Below are 17,174 nucleotides of genomic sequence, written 5' to 3'. Positions count from 1 at the left end.
TTCTCTTAAGTTCATGTTCTTACAAATTTACCTGCTTTTATCCCTGTTAATAAGCATTTTTCAGGACACTCTTGGCTCCCTTTACAAACCCCTCTTATTATCAAGATAGCACTTCAGGTGGAAAAAAACAGACTTCGACGGAGACTCACAGGACAACTGGTTATCCAAATGGAAAAAGGGATCAGGACCCAGGCCTGAGAACAGCGCACAGTGTCCTAGTGGGACAAAGGCCTGGATAGAAAACACAGAATTTGTAGGCTAGCTTCATGACACAGGACATAAAAAGAGTTCTTAAACCAGATATGAAAAATACAGCCGTAAGGGAAAAGAGTACTCAATTTAATAGTATTAAAAGGACCCAGATTCAAGCAGACTATTAAAAAACTACAGGACAACTGGGGAAACAGGAACCCTGACTAGACCTAAGTGAGGAGGTGAAGGAGTTGTTTTCTTCTTAGATACAAGAGGATGGTAAATGTACTTTTAAAGGAGACAGCAAGGCCTTACCTTTTAGGTACACACACTGAAACAGCTACAGGTGAGCCACAGATGGAATGACATCTGGTACCAGCTTCCAGGGAGGGGCGGGGTTAGGGGGATGAAAAGAGTGAAGGCAGACCCTCACGACAACTGTTGAAGCTGGTTATGGGAGCATCGTCTGGTTCACTATCCTCGTCTCTACTCATATATGCTTGAAATTTCCACATTAAAGTTGAAGAAAAAAAAGAATGCACTAAAAGGATAAAAAATACTAGCCCCAAACTGGGAAAAGATATTGGCAACGTATATGCACACAGACACAAGTAACAGGATAAAGGACTGAAAACCCCTAAGAAAGCTGAATAACTCAAATGAAAAACAGGAAGACTTGAAGATGCGCTTAATAAAAGGAAACTTGAATGAGCTTCTTTTCCAGGTTCACGAGCCCATCCGCGTAGTCAACCGGGGAAATGCAAACGAAAACCACAATGAAATACCAATCGCCATTTACTCTGTAAGTGCATTTTTAAAGGTCTGGCAATAACACGTAGGGGAGAACAGGACCCTCCGCTCCCAGCCTGCCGGTGGCACGTAAAGCGTAACCGGCACTGTCGCTGTGGACGCGGTTGAGTTTTGCCTAGTCAATCGACCATGAGCTTGCCCTACAGACGGGCAAGCCCTACCTGCAACGGATTCACAGGGATGGAGATAAACGAAGCGTCAGGACAATGAGGAAATGAGCGGAAACCCCCCCCAGCTTACAGCTCTCCCATTAGAAGACCCTGAGCGAGGACAGCGAGACTCTTCTTACAAAACGAAAAGGGTAGATGCGGTTCAGACCAGCTCGGCCTCGGGCGGCTCCCGCAGTGGCCAGTCCGTCGCGGCGGCTCCCGAGACGCGTGCTGGCAGGCACGCGTGTCCTCTGCAGCCGCGTGGGGATGGCCGCCACGGGCACTCACCTCTTATGCTTCATAATGAGCCCAATGGAGTAGCAGACGTCTCTGTGCTTCTCGTGGGAGCGCAGCTTCACCTCCACACCCACCTCCTCCTTCTTGCGCTCGATGTGCTCTAACGTGTGCTGCACCAGATAGCCCACCGCCCCGTGCTGCCCGGGGTCTAGGGTTTGAATGTGCTGGAGGATGTCAAGCACCTTCAAGACAAGACAGAAAGACTAGGAGATAATATTTTCATTTAGGCCTTTTCTTTTTTGCGGCACAGGATTTAGAGCTACCTAACCTGGTACAAGACGGCAAGCTGGGGGCCGTGATGCCCCCCACGTCTGGGAGGTGGTGGTCTCCCCTCTAACGCCGGGCACTGGTCCCACAGCAGATTCGACCAGCGGGAACGTGGGAATTATTTAGAAACACGGTGGGCCAGAACAAGCGAGGGGTGAGGAGGCAAGAGCCTGCCACCCACGGACATGTCTGGATTGGGGAACTCCAACAGAAGGTGGTAACACTCTTGCTGGTCAGTGTGGGGATTCCATTCTTTATACACAGAAAGGAGAGGGTTTTAATACATTGCTGACCAACTGGGAAGAAAAGTAACTGCTCAGCTGCTTCAATCCAGATCAAGGGGACGTGTGACAGAGCTGCCTTGACTACCCAGGGGGAAGGGGCTACACAGAAGCCACGGAGTGATGCCCGTGAGCTTAGCTGATGAAGCCATGGGTCTCAAGGTTCTGAACATGTACCGATGATTTTCAGCTATTTTAACTCGCAGTGCAATTCCGCACGCACTCAAGTGGACAAGGAGAAACCACATCTATGTGGAATTTAAATGACTAAGCTGCTCGCGGCAGAGCTGACTCCAAGGTTATGTTTTCCCACCGTACACAGTGCTGCTAAGGAAACCTGCAAATTCAAATAACGTTTTACACACACACGCGCGCACGCACACACACAAAATCACTTAGCACCTATGACGCCATTTAGCAGAGGGTCTCTGACATGTTCTTCTTTTGGAAACAGGATCTTTTCCTATTTACTGAGCCCTAAGACAGAGTAGGTAAGCAGACAGAGTGACCTATATTCTAGTCTCAGATCCAGCCAATGGTTTTTACCTTTAAGTTAGTTTATTCACGTTATCAGATGATGACTAGTAACCGTCCTATTTCCTGATGCATTTTGACCCACCAAAAGTGCTGTGAAAATTAGCTTTTTGCAGGGCACCTGGGTGGCTCAGGCGGTTAAGCACCCGACTCTTGACTTCGGCTCAGGTCAGGATCTCACAGTTCATGAGATCGAGCCCTGAGTCTGGCTCTGCGCTGAGTGTGGAGACTGCTTGGGATTCTCTCTCCCCACTCCCCTGCTCCTCCCATGCAAACACTTGCACTCTCTCCCTCAAATACACAAACATAAAGAAAACATCAAAACCTAGTTTTTTGCAGTGTAAGATGTTATTATGAAACCCGCTCCTAACCTCCAGATTGGTATTTGCAGGATCTCAGTATTTTGTGAATGCTTCTTCTCCACTGATCACTGATTCGTGCCAAGCCCATCACATTTATTTCATTTCATCCTCCCAACGTGAAGTATAGTCAATGCTGATTTCCAAAGAGGAATCAGGCATCATCAAGTTAAGGAACTTGCTGGAGGTCCCAGAGTATGAAAGTGTGGAGGGAGAATGTGGAACGGGGGGGGGGGGCTGACTCCAAACCTAAGGTCGCAACCACCTTCTTACCAGAGCAAGAGCAGGAGCATTTTAATTCATTGTTAGGAAAACTTTCAAACCCATAAAAACTGGGGTGCCTGGATGGCTCAGTCGGTTAAGCATCTGACTCTTGATTTCTGCTCAGGCCATGATCTCACGGTTCACGAGCTCAAACTCCATGCTAGGCTCTGGGCTGATAGTGAGTGCCGAGTGTTGCTTGCGATTCTTTCTCTCCCTCGCTCTCTGCCCCTCCTGTGTGAGTGCCCTTTCTCTCTCAAAATAAGTAAATTAAAAAAATCAGTAAGGTTGCTTAAAACACACACACACACACACACACACACACACACACACACAAATGGACAGAATGGTATAACCCTAAGCACCTCAAACTCAGCTTCAACCAGTATCAACTGAGAGCCAATTTCCATCCACCACCCCACCTTTGCTTTAATTTGTACTGTGCTTTACTTTGGGGGACACTAATCATATTCATCCTCTGAAGCTAAAAGCATTGGATCTGAACGGTGAGTTTTTTTTTTTTCTTTTTTTAACGTTTATTTATTTTTGAGACAGAGAGAGACAGAGCATGAATGGGGGAGGGTCAGAGAGAGGGAGACACAGAATCTGAAACAGGCTCCAGGCTCTGAGCTGTCAGCACAGAGCCCGACGCGGGGCTTGAACTCACGGACCGCGAGATCGTGACCTGAGCCGAAGTCGGCCGCTTAACCGACTGAGCCACCCAGGCGCCCCGTGAACGGTGAGTTCTATTTCCGGCGCTTGCGTGTGGCTTTCCTCCTGTTCCCATATGCAGCTCCAACTACAGCCGACCCTTGAACAACACGGGTTTGAAGTGCATGGGTCCACCTATATGAGGATTTTTTCCAGTACGGGACCGTAAATGTATTTTCTCTTTCTTGTAATTTTCTCAGTAACATTTGCTTTCCTCTAGCTTACTTTATTATGAGAATATAGTATGTTACATATAAAACAAGCACAATATGTTAACTAGCTAGTTGTTATCCGAGAGGCTTCTAATCAACAGCAGGCCATCAGTTAAGTTTTGAGTCAAAAGTTATACATGGGAGGCACCTGGGTGGCTCAGTCAGTTAAGCGGCCGACTTCGGCTCAGGTCATGATCTCACGGTCCGTGAGTTCGAGCCCCGCGTCAGGCTCTGTGCTGACAGCTCAGAGCCTGGAGCCTGTTTCAGATTCTGTGTCTCCCTCTCTCTGACCCTCCCCTGTTCATGCTCTGTCTCTCCCTGTCTCAAAAATAAATAAAACGTCAAAAAAAAAAAAAAAGTTATACATGGAGTTTTGACTGTGTCAGGGGTCAGCACCCCTACACCTTCCCCCCCCCAACCCCGCTCCGTCTGTGCAAGGGTTGACTATAGTTACTTTTTTAAAAATGTTTACTTATTTTGAGAGAGAGAGAGAGAGAGAGAGAGAGAGCGAGCATGAACAGGGGAGGGTCACAAGAGAGAGGGAGACATGGAATCTGAAACAGGCTCTAGGCTCTGAGCTGTCAGCACAGAGCCCGACACAGGGCTCAAACCCACGAACCATGAGATCATGACCTGAGCCGAAGTTGGACGCTTAACCGACTGAGCCACCCAGGCGCCCCAATTATAGTTACTTCTGACCACACTTCTGCTACATTCTACAGATACAGCTTCCCTCCCTAACTAACAGCCCCTCCCCTGCAGATAAATGCAACAGACCTATCTTGGGAGTCTTGTAAGCACAGGGGAAGGCTTAAACTCCCTTGTAGCATCAGGAAGAGACAAGGTTCAGGGGTAATTACCACTCCCTGTCCCCAGATGTGCAGATGACAGGGTGAAGGGAGAGGGCAGAAACAGAAAAGATACCATGACAGGGGCCTGGTGTGCTCCTGAAGGACAGTACTGATGACAGCGGCAGGGGTGGGGGGGTGTTATGATGTCTCCGAACACATGTCTAGGCTGACAATCCCAAGAGCCCACAATTTTGGGGGTAGGGATCTTGGAACACAGGGGTCTGTCACTCATGATTGGCAACCTCTACCGTAAGGAGCCAGAGAGTAACTGCGGCCTTGTGGCCCACATGGTGTCGGACCCAACTACTCTCCTCTGCCCCCTGTGGCTGGAGAGTAGCCAGCGATAAAAAAGCAAGCAGATGGGCCTCTTTCGAAATGTGCCTTTGATAAAACATATCCACAAATCCAGGCAGCAGAGTGTGCTGACCCTGTTCTGTCCCGGCTACCGGTTTCCCCTGTGGCTCTCTGTGAAGTGCCTGGCTCCATGCTGCAGACCTCCACCTGGCTGGGGGCTCTTCTGCTTTTGGGGCTTCAGCCACCAGACGATGATACGGGGAGCCCCTGCCAGATGTCCTCAGACAGCTGTACTCAATGGCCCCGGTCGTATCCAATCCAACAAACCCCAAACTGAACACTTTCTCCAGCCCCTGAAACAAGTCTGTTCTCCAAGCACCCGTTTTTTTTGAGGGGTAGGGGGCGAGGGGCAGAGAGAGAATCCCAGGCAGGTTCAGCACTATCAGCACAGAGCTCGGTGCAGGGCTCGAACTCACGAACCACTGTGAGATCATGACCTGAGCCGAAATCAAGAGTTGGATGCCCAACCAAATAAGCCACCCAGGCGCCCCATCCAAATACCCACTTTTAACGCGCCCAAACAGTCTCCCTTGTTGGAAAATCTGGATATCCTCTCCCTCATTATCTAACAAAGATCTTAATCAGTCGTCCAAACCATTTTTTTTGAGCACCTCCTGCGTCTCGGGCCTTGGGCGGAGAGCCAGGGGGGCCGCTACCCTGAAGAACCACACAGATGCGGTCCTCGCCCTCAGGGAGCCCAGTCCCTGGCGAAGGGACAGTACACACGCAGCCACAGTGTCCTCAGAAGACGTTCTGCGGCAGCGCAAGCACACGGCTGGCAGAGCAGGGGACCTGGACTGCCGCGGACGGGCTGGGGAAGGGGTTTCGGAGGCGCAGCCAATGGGACCGAGGCCTAAGGAAAGGCGTTTGGGGCAGCGCCGGGGCGTGCACCAAGCACTGAGGCGAGAGAACACGGGCGAGTGGAGGGCGCGGCCGGGCAGCACAGCGTCCAAAAGGGGCAACCGTGAGCACCGAGGCAGCTGAGGCTGGCAGGGCCAGACCGCCGAGAATCTAGTAAGCCATGATGAAGAGAATGAGCCTGATCTTCACGACACCGAGGCAGCCACTCGGAGGGCTCTGAGCACTGAAGGGGCAGGGCCGACATCTTCAGAGATTGCTCCGGCCCCAGTGTACGGAACAGGTTCCGAGGGGTAAGAGTGGAGGGGGGAGAGCAGGCAGGAGGCCTGGGCGGCGGTCTAGGAGATGGGGCCACGGGTACACGTACAGCAGACACCTGGGCACGCGGGTCTGGAGCCCGGGGTCCAGGCAGAGCGTCCGTCGGGAGCGGTCAGCCTGCGGACGGTAACTGAAGCAAGGCCAGGTGACCTCGCCTCGGGGAAAGGTGTTCACCGAAGTCTAGAAACTACCCTGCGGGGAAGAAACCTAGGACACGCAACTAGCAAGAGGCTGAGAACCATGGACCAGACTCAAAGGAACAGAGTGTTTTGAGCAGTGAATGGCCCTCAGTGATCCAGAAAGATAAGGAAAGACAAGTATCTGTGGATTCGTCAACAAAAAGAACGGTTTCTGTCAAAAGGGGTCATTGGCTTCCTTGGCAAGAGCGGCGTGTGGAGGGGGGAAATGATCCCCATGTTCTGGGGCGCAGGTGGGAGGCCAGGCATGCGGCCATCTGGGGCTGGAGCCCCGCAGGGGAGGAGAGAGATAAGGAGGCGGCCGCAGGGATGTCATGGGAGCGCGTTTTGTTTTTTCCCCAAAGATGAGAAAGATCGATCCGAGTCAGCAGAACGCCAACGGCAGACAGCAGAAACAGGGAGTTGTAGACATAGGAGAAATAAAGGAAAACAGAGTGGGATCTGGAGCACAGAGAGTTGCCTTGGAAAACCAGAAGGGTATCTTTTCCAGTGAGACGTAGAGGAGGGTGAGGGAAGGGAGGGAGGGCTATGGGTCAAACTGAGGAGGGAGGTCTGGCAGCAGGAAGCAGAACGGGCCCGGTGCCGGCTTCACCGTCCCCCCCGTAGCCCGCTGGCCCACAGGGGTGAGGCGTGCGGGTGGGCTCGGGCACCGAACTGTCTGTGCGCAATTCCTAACGCCATTGATGCCAGCGCGGGTGGCCTCAGCGGGTTACCTGACTTCCCGCTGCCTCAGTTTCACTATTTACAGAATGACAAAAACCCGGCATCCACCCCACAGGGTTGGAAGGAGGCGTCTGGTGCCAGTGACTTTTCAAAACGTGACCACCCTCCACTGTCTCTTCCCGTCACAGCCACAAGGACCCTGGACTATGACGACAGTGACCCAGAGGGCTTGTGTTTCTTCGCTCTTTCTGATTTACTTCAACTGAAAACAAGCTGACTTTCCAGTCTTCCCAGTTTGGGAACTAATAAGGCCACACTAATTCCAAGCCTTCCAGAAACTGATCTGAAAAATATGCACACAGCTGCTCACGTTTCCATGCCCATATATGAGTACGGGCATACAAAGCCTTGTTGGGTGGGCCCACAGTGCCGGGCCCGTCCACCTCTGTGCCAGGCACAGGCTGCCCCTGCCCACGGGAACAGCTGCCTTTTCTGCCCTCTGAATGGTTTCCCACCCTTCAAGGTCCACCTCAAACACCTTCTCTGGAGAGGAGCCTTTCCTCATGGCTTCAGTGTCCCCTGGAAATTTCCTCATCAGAAGCCCCCATGTTCCCACTCTCTCTGGTGGCGCCCGCCTAGCTCAAGTGCATTCTCATGGAGGGGAGCGACTTTGCATTCCTGATCCCCGCATGAGGGGCCGTCTAAGGTGCTCAACCCCAGAAGCAAACGAATGGTCGTCATGAGGAAAAATGTTCTGCACGTAAGCAACCGGGATCTTGTTCTAGTGACATCTGCTTGGCAGGATGGCACTCTTGGTCATCCACGGAGGGTACTGAGGTATTTCCCCAGTGCACAGCATGAGCACCGGAGTCCACCATCAAAGAAAGGTAAGGATGCCAGAGCTCCTGCACTTTCCCCCAGGGCAGATGTTAACCTTACCCCTTCTAAGGCTGATGTGTAATTTAATACAGAATTTACATCTAAAAAGTCATGCTTTGAGAGGGTTTCAGCATTCTACAAATTATCATGACATTCCTTAATTGAAGAAAGAAGTGACAAGAGTTAGTTATGTATAGCCCAGCATCGAAAATAAAGTGAGGGAAAAAAATAAACGACTGAGCTGTGGACAAGAGGGTTCTGGGAAGTAGGTGGTAACTTCGGTAGAGGGTCTGGTTCTGGCAGACCACAGGATGTTCCGGGAGGACATCTGCTACTTGGACTACAGATGACCTCTTAAGATAGGAGCTCAGGGATGTTCCTACCGATGGGTCCTTTCTCAGAACGATTCCACATCTTTGAAGTGGGGAATAAATGAGATAGTTTAAACCTAAGCAATGTGGGGTCATACTATTTACCCCTCTCTAACAACACGAACGGATGATTTTATGCTGATGTCCCTGTGAGCACTCGGAACAAAATTCTCTCGCCAGGCTGCTCTAAACAGACATAATGGGTTATTAACATATTCCCCTGGAAAAGCCAGCGCATGATGGAAAGGTGCAGCTGCTCCCACGATGTAACACACCCTCGCACTCAGACACCTGCTGCACCCACAGCTTGCTGAGGAGCGTTTCTGATCGCAGACGCCGCGGTCCTCTGAAAGGGCTTGCTGCTGGCCACAGGGGACATTAGAAAAAGGAGGAGCCCAAGTGGGACTGTATCAGAATCCACAGTTTTCAAAGACGGAACCAGTGCGTGAAACCCAGCAGCTGGACCGGAACACAGCCAAGATCTACTTTTCCTTTGTTAAACAGGGGTGCTCACGTGGTCAGTGTGAGCACCACCAGCACTGCTGGAGGGTGAACACTTAAAGTTCTGCTTCCCCTTGCTGAGTCAGGGTGACCCGGGGGGAACACGTGTGGGCACCAACAGGTGGGTTGCAGAGCTGAGGCCTTGTGCTTCCAGGTGTTTAAGGCATGGACCACAAAGAGAACAGGCAACCCCTGGCAGTGTAGCCAAGTTTTTTAGATTTAAAGGAGACAAAAAACATTTAATTGACAGGCCGAGATGGGGAGAGTGAATAAATTCACGTTTATCCTCCAGGCTGATAGGAGGATAAACTTCCAAGAGCCGCCTTTCAAGCTAGAGTTCCTCTCTAACGCAAGTGCAAAGCATCAAAGTAAAATAATTACCTTCTCTGGCCAGATGCCCAGGTGGAAATAGAGCCTGGCTTGCAGGAGGAGAAGCTGCACCTGGTCCGGGTACATCGCCAGGTACAGATCCAGGGAGTCTCGCAGGAGTTGGTAAGACTGGTCGATGCCTTCCCTGGTGGGGGAAATCAATCACGGCCTCACTTTCTGCTTGCTTCTCAGCTGAGACCCTCTTTTTCAAGACCCAGGTTTTATGAGTAATGGACACAAAGGCCACACACCTTTTCGGATTCCGATACCTCCTCTCTGTTCAGCAAATAGTTACAATGATCTTAGTAACAATATTAAAAAAGCCCCAGAAGAAACGTTAACTTTTGTACCCCACTTTGGTGATGGGTATGAAAACTGTAAGCACTTTCACTGTATAGTCACCTCAATAACGCTGCACATAATCAAAAATAACTTCTGCCTAGGTGGAGCACAGAGGACTTTTAGGGCAGTAAAACTGTTCCGCACAATACCACGACGGTTGGTTCGTCATGGTGTGTTCATCCAAACCCACAGAACGTACGCCACCAAGAGGGAAGCCGGGTGTTAACTGTAGAGTCTGAGGATGACGTGTCTGTGGGGGTTCGTCAGCTGTAACTAGTATCCCACTCTGATGGGGGATGTTGGGGAGGTGCGGGGGAGGGGGTACTAGGAGAACTCTCTGTACTTTCCACTCCATTTTGTTGTGAACCTAAAATTGCTCTAAAAAATACAGCCTATTTTAAAAGAACAAAGAATTCCACCGTTAGGCAGGGAACTACGACTACAACATACAATCTTCTATTTTCCCTGTAAGACATATTCCCTTGGACTCAGAGGCAGAATGGTTTCATACTTTTGTTTGCTTTCTTATCTAAGTGATAGAAACGTATAAACCAAGGGACAACAAGGCACTTGGACCGAAGAACATACTGCCCTGAAAAGTAACCTTTACCAGTCTCAAATATTCTGGTTACTAAAGAAAATATTGAAAATATTACAGAAAACTTGCACACAAGTCCATTGCAAAAGTGTCAAAGTCACTCAGTACATCTTAAGCCAGGACAGCATTATGTCACAAGGATGCGTTTCTCTCTGTGGTGGGTAGACAGCCGCAGACAGCCCAACTGTGCCTCCCGGCATCCACAGCTTTGCCGCGTGACGGGAGGCCCATCAAATAAAATCCTCTGTAAGGCAATCCGAGCCTCCAAAGACATGCACTCTGCAGAAGTGCTGGAAAACCACGAAAACCTTACCGCTTTCCCAGGCTTAAAAGGTTTCCCACCATTCGCTGTAACACCTTCTTCACGTTGACCACCCCGTACAGTGCTGCCGTCACGTGCTGGCCGATCAGGTATTCACACTCTTTCACTGTCAGCTGCTTCCCTTTCCCAAAAGCGTCTATGTAGATGTAGTCAAAGATGTCCAGGGTCGCCCTATCCAGACAGCACAGGCAGTTAGCCAAATCTCAAGTCAGAGCTGAACAAGGCAATGTCTAACATCCCCTCCCCCTTCCCCACAAGTAGCTCAAATTAGAGACTGAATATTATTAACACAGCAGCATTTTCACTTAAAATAGTAAGGCCTTGTCTAAAGTTCAAAATCTGACCCTTTAGACATTCCCTGCTGTGTTAAGACTTCAGGACACAGATGTTTAGGAAACGGCACCGATGCGTGCCATCAAATATAGTTTTGCAAGGAGATTAAGCCAGATCAAACCAAGTTTAAAAGAGAACAGAAGAGAATTTATTGACCTTAGTCTACAAAACGCTCTATCAGAAGTTGGGTGGGAAGGCCCGAGGCACTTTATGATTCTGCAGATTAGCACAGTTAACGTCTGTGGGCCCTAGGCCCCTGGGGCTGTGAGGAAAGTTACAGAACCCAGCCCTGCCAAGTGTCCTGCCCCCGACCCTGCAGACACACTCCGGTGGGCACTCAGGGCTCAGCCTGGGAACCTGGCTCCAGACCGGAGAGCCAAGCCCCCGCACTTGACCCTGCCACCCCTCCCGTGAACCGTGCTCTCAAAAAGGGTGGTGGCCTGAGCTGAGCGGAGCGGTGGGAGGAGGTCACATGAAGCCAGTCCTCATCACCATTACCAAGAACATTCTCTGAGGACTCCTGAGGGTCTTTGTTTCAGGGACAGTTGCGTTTTTTTTTTTCTTGAGCAGCTGTTCCACTTTGATCTTATGCCCATTGCAAACCACGCAGGAGATTTTCACTTGGGCTGCTTTATTTATTTATTTATTTATTTATTTATTTACTTACTTATTTTAATTTTTATTTACTTTAGAGACAGAGCACAAGTGGGGAAGGGGCAGAGAGAGCCGGAGATGGAATCCGAGCTGTCAGCACAGAGCCCGATGTGGGGCCCAAACCCATGAACCATGAGATCACGGCCTGAGCTGAAGTCAGACACCCAACTGACTGAGCCACCCAGGCTCCCCTCACTTGGGCTGCTTTAAAAAGCCCAGTCAGATTTCTTCCTAGAGTCATATTAATATACTTCCTGTAGCAAGACAGACACAATGTTCCAAAAATAAGAGATGCTCTTCAACTCTTTATGAGTCTAGAAGAACTACACATATACACACAAATTGATTACAGACAAAAATCCTAAATAAAATAGGAGCAAATCAAATACAGCAATGAATTTTTAAAAATCCTATGATTAAGACAGATGTACCCCAAGAATGAAAGGATAATTGAATGTTAAAAAATCTATTTCAGCTCGTATGAAGAAAAATGTATGATTTTATCAGTAGATACAGAAAAGAGATTTTGGAAAAAAGAAAATCGAATGCCTACTTATTTAATAAAACTTAAGCAGGGGCAGCTGGGTGGCTCAGCTGGCTAAGAATCCAACTTTGGCTCAGATTCTATCTCTTGGTTCATGAGTTTGAGCCCTGCATTGGGTGAGCTCAAGCCCTACTTCAGGCTCTGCACGGACAGTGTGGGGGAGCTGAGTGGGATTCTCTCTCCCTCTCTTTCTGCCCCTCGCTCACTCTCACCCTCTTTCTAAAAAAAGAATAATAATAATAATAATTAAAAAGAACTTAAGCAAACTAGGAATTTAGAAGGCAGCTTTGATAATCTCAATGAAAGGAAATACTCCAAACATCATGCCTGATGATGAAATTTTGAAAGCATTCCACCTAAAGTCATACCCAAGACAAGGGTACCCACTATCACTGGTTCTACTCAACTCTGTGTGAGAACACCCAGCCATCAGAATAAGTACAAGAAACAAATGTACAAAGTAGCTAGAAAGAAAAGAACCAGAACGGTCACGATTCACAGGCAATATGGCCATCTACACTGGAAACCCACAAGAGTTGACAATTAGCTCCAATAATTTATTCAGCAAAGGGGATGATTATCAGATTCATATCTAAATATCAGTCATATCCCTATACATCATCAATACTTAGCAAACATAATTTTAAAAATTACCATTTACATTTGCAATAAATATTTAAGGTACTTAACGAATAAGTCTGGCAAGAGTTAAAGAACTTCATGAAGAAAACAATAAAATCTTTTTAAGGATATTAAAGACAACTTACACGTGTAGGGAGGCATCCCGTTCACAGACAGACTCAGGAGCAAAACACTGAAACACTGCTCGTATTAATCTATGAATCCAATCGAAAGTAAACTCTGGTACCGATTAACATCCTTATGGACTTCTGAAGGAGGCTGGTAAATGGATTCTAAATCTACAGAAGAGCAAAAGGCTAAGAAGAGCCAAGGAAATTCTGAAGAACTCGATGGGGGGGGGGGGGGGGTCTGACCTACCAGGTACTAGTAAACGATAAAGTTACAGTAAGTAAGACAACAGGGTCTTGGTGCAGGGACGGATCAGAGACCAACGGCATGAACGTGGGTCCAGGTGAGGAGAGGGCTTGCAGCCCGGCCGTTGCTTCATGAGCTGTGCACCCGCACTATTCTCACCGGCCTCCTGACTCCTTTGCCCTGAGGATGCAGCCAGGGGCTCGGTGTTTGTTTCTGCCAGGTGCCTGGCGTAGGGACAAATTATTTTATTGCTCATCTGCACCGTTAGTGCACATTCACCGTAGCCTGAGAAGAAAAAACGATACTGTTACCATGCACAACTGTGCCCAGCAATACGTTTCTGTGGCAAATAATATGGCAACTGCAGTTTTAAATGCTTTCTATCATGCAGAGATCCTTGGTGGATTATTACATGGGCATTTAAAAGGCGAAAGATTTATGCGATTTGAAGAGAAACCAGAGCATTACATGGGCATTTAAGATTATTTTTGAGATATTTGGGGAAATCGGTTGGGTTACCTAGGCAGAGAGAATGGACTGAGAGAGCACATTCCCCATTTACAATCACGGAAAGTGGGTACCTGCTACCCAAAGCCACGCAATACGTGTAGAAAAGGGTATCTGGAAAAGAGAGGACGCCCATGCATACCATTTAAGGAAATATACATATGTAATGAACTATAAAAATTTGCATGGAAATAAGAGAAACTTGCAGGTAACTGGTGGTTATCTCTGCAAAGGAGAGGAAGGAGGAGGGGATGAGGAATACCCAGGAGGCTCCAACTATTCATGTTTTATTTTTTAAACTAGGGGGTAGAAATACAGAGACGAGTTACGCCTTTCTTCCAGGTATGATTCACAAATTCTACTAGGTGTATAAAGCACTGGGCCATCTCAATCCTCCAGCTGCTTGAAAAACATGTGCTCCGTTTTCACAGAGGAAGAAACGGAGGCTCAGAGGAAGCTGAGGTCTCAACCCAGCCCGACACTAAAGCACAGGTACTTTCTACTATACTGCTCATCACTCGCCAGAGGATATTACAAGGTCATTCAAAGCACAGGATATAATTAAATAACTTTGTTTCTTTTTCCTCTAAATGGCACATTTAATGAGAAGATAGTTCTGACTATGTGATGAACTATTTCTTTCACAAAAGCTAGACTACAGCTGAAAAAAAGCTTTATGTCCAATAGGACACCAAGCTTAAAGGAGAATAAAACAGAACTTGTTGACCTGGCCTACAAAATGCACATCAGTCACCAACCTTACCTAAAAGGGGCATCACTGATGATAAGAAACTGAGCATTTGCTGTGCACATGCGTGAAGAACTCAGCTACCCTGCTGTCTCCCCCTCCCCCATCCTCCCTCTCTCTGGTGAGGAGGGAGGGAGGGGAGATTTTATGGAAGACTGCAAAATAAGACTTTAAGAACTCTTTGATCTAGATGGACTTAACAGATATATTCAGAACATTCCATCCTAAAACGGCAGAATACGCGTTCTTTTCAAGTGCACATGTGACATTCTCCAGAACAGATCACATATTAGGTCACAAATCGAGCCTCAACAAATACAAAATGACTGAGATCATACCATGCATCTTTTCTGACCACAATGCTATGAAACTTGAAGTCGACCACAAGAAATAATTTAGAAATAAAACAAATACAAGGAGGTTAAACAACATGCTACCGAACGTGAATGGGTCAACCAGGAAATCAAAGAAGAAATAAAAAAATACACAGAAACCAATGAAAATGAAACCACAATGGTCTAAAACCTCTGGATGCAGCAAAAGTGGTCCTAAGAGGGAAGTATATAGCAATACACATCTACGTCAAGTAAGAAAAATCTCAAATCAACAACCTAAACTTGTACCTAAAGGAGCTAGAAAAAGAAAAATAAAACTAAAGCCAGCAGAAGAAGGGAAATAATAAAGATTAGAGCAGAAATAAATGATACAGAAACTACAACAACCACAGAACAGATCCAGGAAACCAGGAGCCAGTTCTTTGAAAAAAATTAGTAAAACTGATAAACCTCTAGTCAGACTTAATCAAAAAAGAGTAAGGACCCACATAAATAAAATCACAAGTAAGAGAGGAGAAACAGAAATACAAACAATTAAAAGAGTACTACGAAAAACTACAAGCCAACAAACTGGACATCCTGGAAGTGATGGATACATTCCGAGAAGCATATTGACTACCAAAAACTAAAACAGGAAGAAACAGAAAACTTGAACAGACCCATAACCAGCAAAGACATTGGATCAGTAGTAAAAAATCTCCCAACAAACAGAAGTCCAGGACCAGATGGCTTCACAGGGGAATTTTACCAAACATTTAAAGAAGAGTTAATACCCATTCTTCTCAAACTATTCCAAAGAATAGAGAAAGAAGGAAAACTCCCAAATTCAATCTATGAAGCCAGCACTACCCTGATACCAAAAGCAGATACAGACACCACTCAAAAAGAAAACTACAGGCCAATATCCCTGATGAACATGGATTCAACAATTCTCAACAAGATACTAGCAAATTAAATCCAACAGTTCATTAGAAGAATTATTCACCACGATCAAGTGGGATTTCTTCCTGGGTGCCAGGGTGGTTCAACATTCACAAATCAATCAACATGATAAACCACATTAATAAAAGAAAGGATAAGAACCATACAAACATTTCAATGGATGCAGAAAAAGTTTCTGACACAGTACAACACCCGTTCATGATAAAAGCCTCCAACAAAGTAGGTTTCAAGGAAAATACCTCAACATCATAAAGGCCATATATGAAAAACACACAGCTAATATCCTCCTCAATGGGGAAAAACTGACAGCTTTTCCTCTACAGTCAGGAAAAAGACAGCTGTCTACCTTCACCACTGCTACTTAACACAATACTGGAAGTCCTAGCCTCAGCAATCAGACAACCGAAAGAAATAAAAAGGACCCAAATCGGTAATGAGGAAGTCAAACTTTCACTATCTGCAGAAGACATGACACTCTATGTAGAAACCCTAAAAGACTCCACCAAAAAATCGCCAGAACTGATACACGAATTCAGTAAAGTCAGTCGCAAGTTACAAAATCCACATATAGAAATCTGCTGCATTTCTATACAGTAATGAAGCAGCAAAAAGAAATTAAGGAATCAATCCTATTTATAATTGCACCAAAGACTGTAAGATACCTAGGAATAAACCTAACCAAAGAGGCCAAAGATTTGTACACTGAAAAATATAAAACACTGATGTAAGAAACTGAAGACACAAAAAAATGGAAAAACACTCCATACTCATGGATAAGAATAAATATTGTTAAAACGTGTAAACTACCCAAAGCGATTTACACATTTAATGCAATCCCTCTCAAAATACCAACAGCATTTTTCAGAGAGTTATAATAAACAATCCTAACATTTGTATGGAACCACAAAAGACCCCAAATAGCCAAAGCAACCTTGAAACAGAAAAGCAAAGCTGGAGCCATCACAATTCCAGACTTCAAGCTATCTTGCAAAGCTGTAGTCATCTAAACAGTCTGGTACTGACACAAAATAAACATATAGATCAGTGAACAGAACAGAAAACCCAGAAATGAACCCACAACTATATGATCAATTAATCTTTGACAAAGCAGGAAAGAATATCCAACGGAGAAAAGACAGTCTCTTCAACAAATGGTGTTGGGAAAACTGGACAACTACACGCAAAAGAATGAAACTGGACCACTTTCTTACATCATTCATAAAAAATAAATTCAAGATGGATGAAAGACCTAAACACGAGACAGGCAACCATTAAAATCATAGAGGGGAGCACAGGTAGCATCTTCTCTCTAAATAGGTCTCCAGAGGCAAGAGAAACAAAAGCAAAAATAAACAAATGGGACTTCATCAAAATAAAAAGTTTCTGAGGCGCTTGAGTGGCTCAGTCAGTTAAGCGACC

General features: G+C 46.8%; 1 protein-coding gene and 1 long non-coding RNA gene across 3 annotated transcripts in view; one reads left to right on the top strand and one right to left on the bottom strand.

The window, feature by feature from the left end:
- FBXO21 (F-box protein 21) overlaps positions 1–17,174 on the bottom strand; it is a 49,481-nt gene that overhangs the window by 14,408 nt on the left and 17,899 nt on the right. Inside the window, exons 8-10 of one of the 2 annotated variants that reach the window (XM_030335735.1) lie at positions 10,688–10,867; positions 9,447–9,579; positions 1,440–1,651 (exon numbers count right to left, since the gene is read on the bottom strand). In XM_030335735.1, coding sequence (XP_030191595.1) covers positions 1,440–1,651; positions 9,447–9,579; positions 10,688–10,867 — 525 coding nt within the window. The remainder of the gene's footprint in view (positions 1–1,439; positions 1,652–9,446; positions 9,580–10,687; positions 10,868–17,174) is intronic. The other variant, XM_030335736.1, reaches the window with a different exon arrangement.
- On the top strand, positions 3,214–16,276 carry LOC115527950. The gene is made up of 3 exons (XR_003973116.1): positions 3,214–3,226; positions 8,361–8,366; positions 16,194–16,276. It is a non-coding gene; the product is annotated as an uncharacterized LOC115527950 (long non-coding RNA).

This window comes from Lynx canadensis, chromosome D3, assembly GCF_007474595.2.
Source record: "Lynx canadensis isolate LIC74 chromosome D3, mLynCan4.pri.v2, whole genome shotgun sequence".
In the NCBI taxonomy this organism is placed as follows: Eukaryota; Metazoa; Chordata; class Mammalia; order Carnivora; family Felidae; genus Lynx; species Lynx canadensis.
Note: the sequence above shows the minus strand (reverse complement) of the source record. Positions and strands in the feature narration are given on the sequence as shown.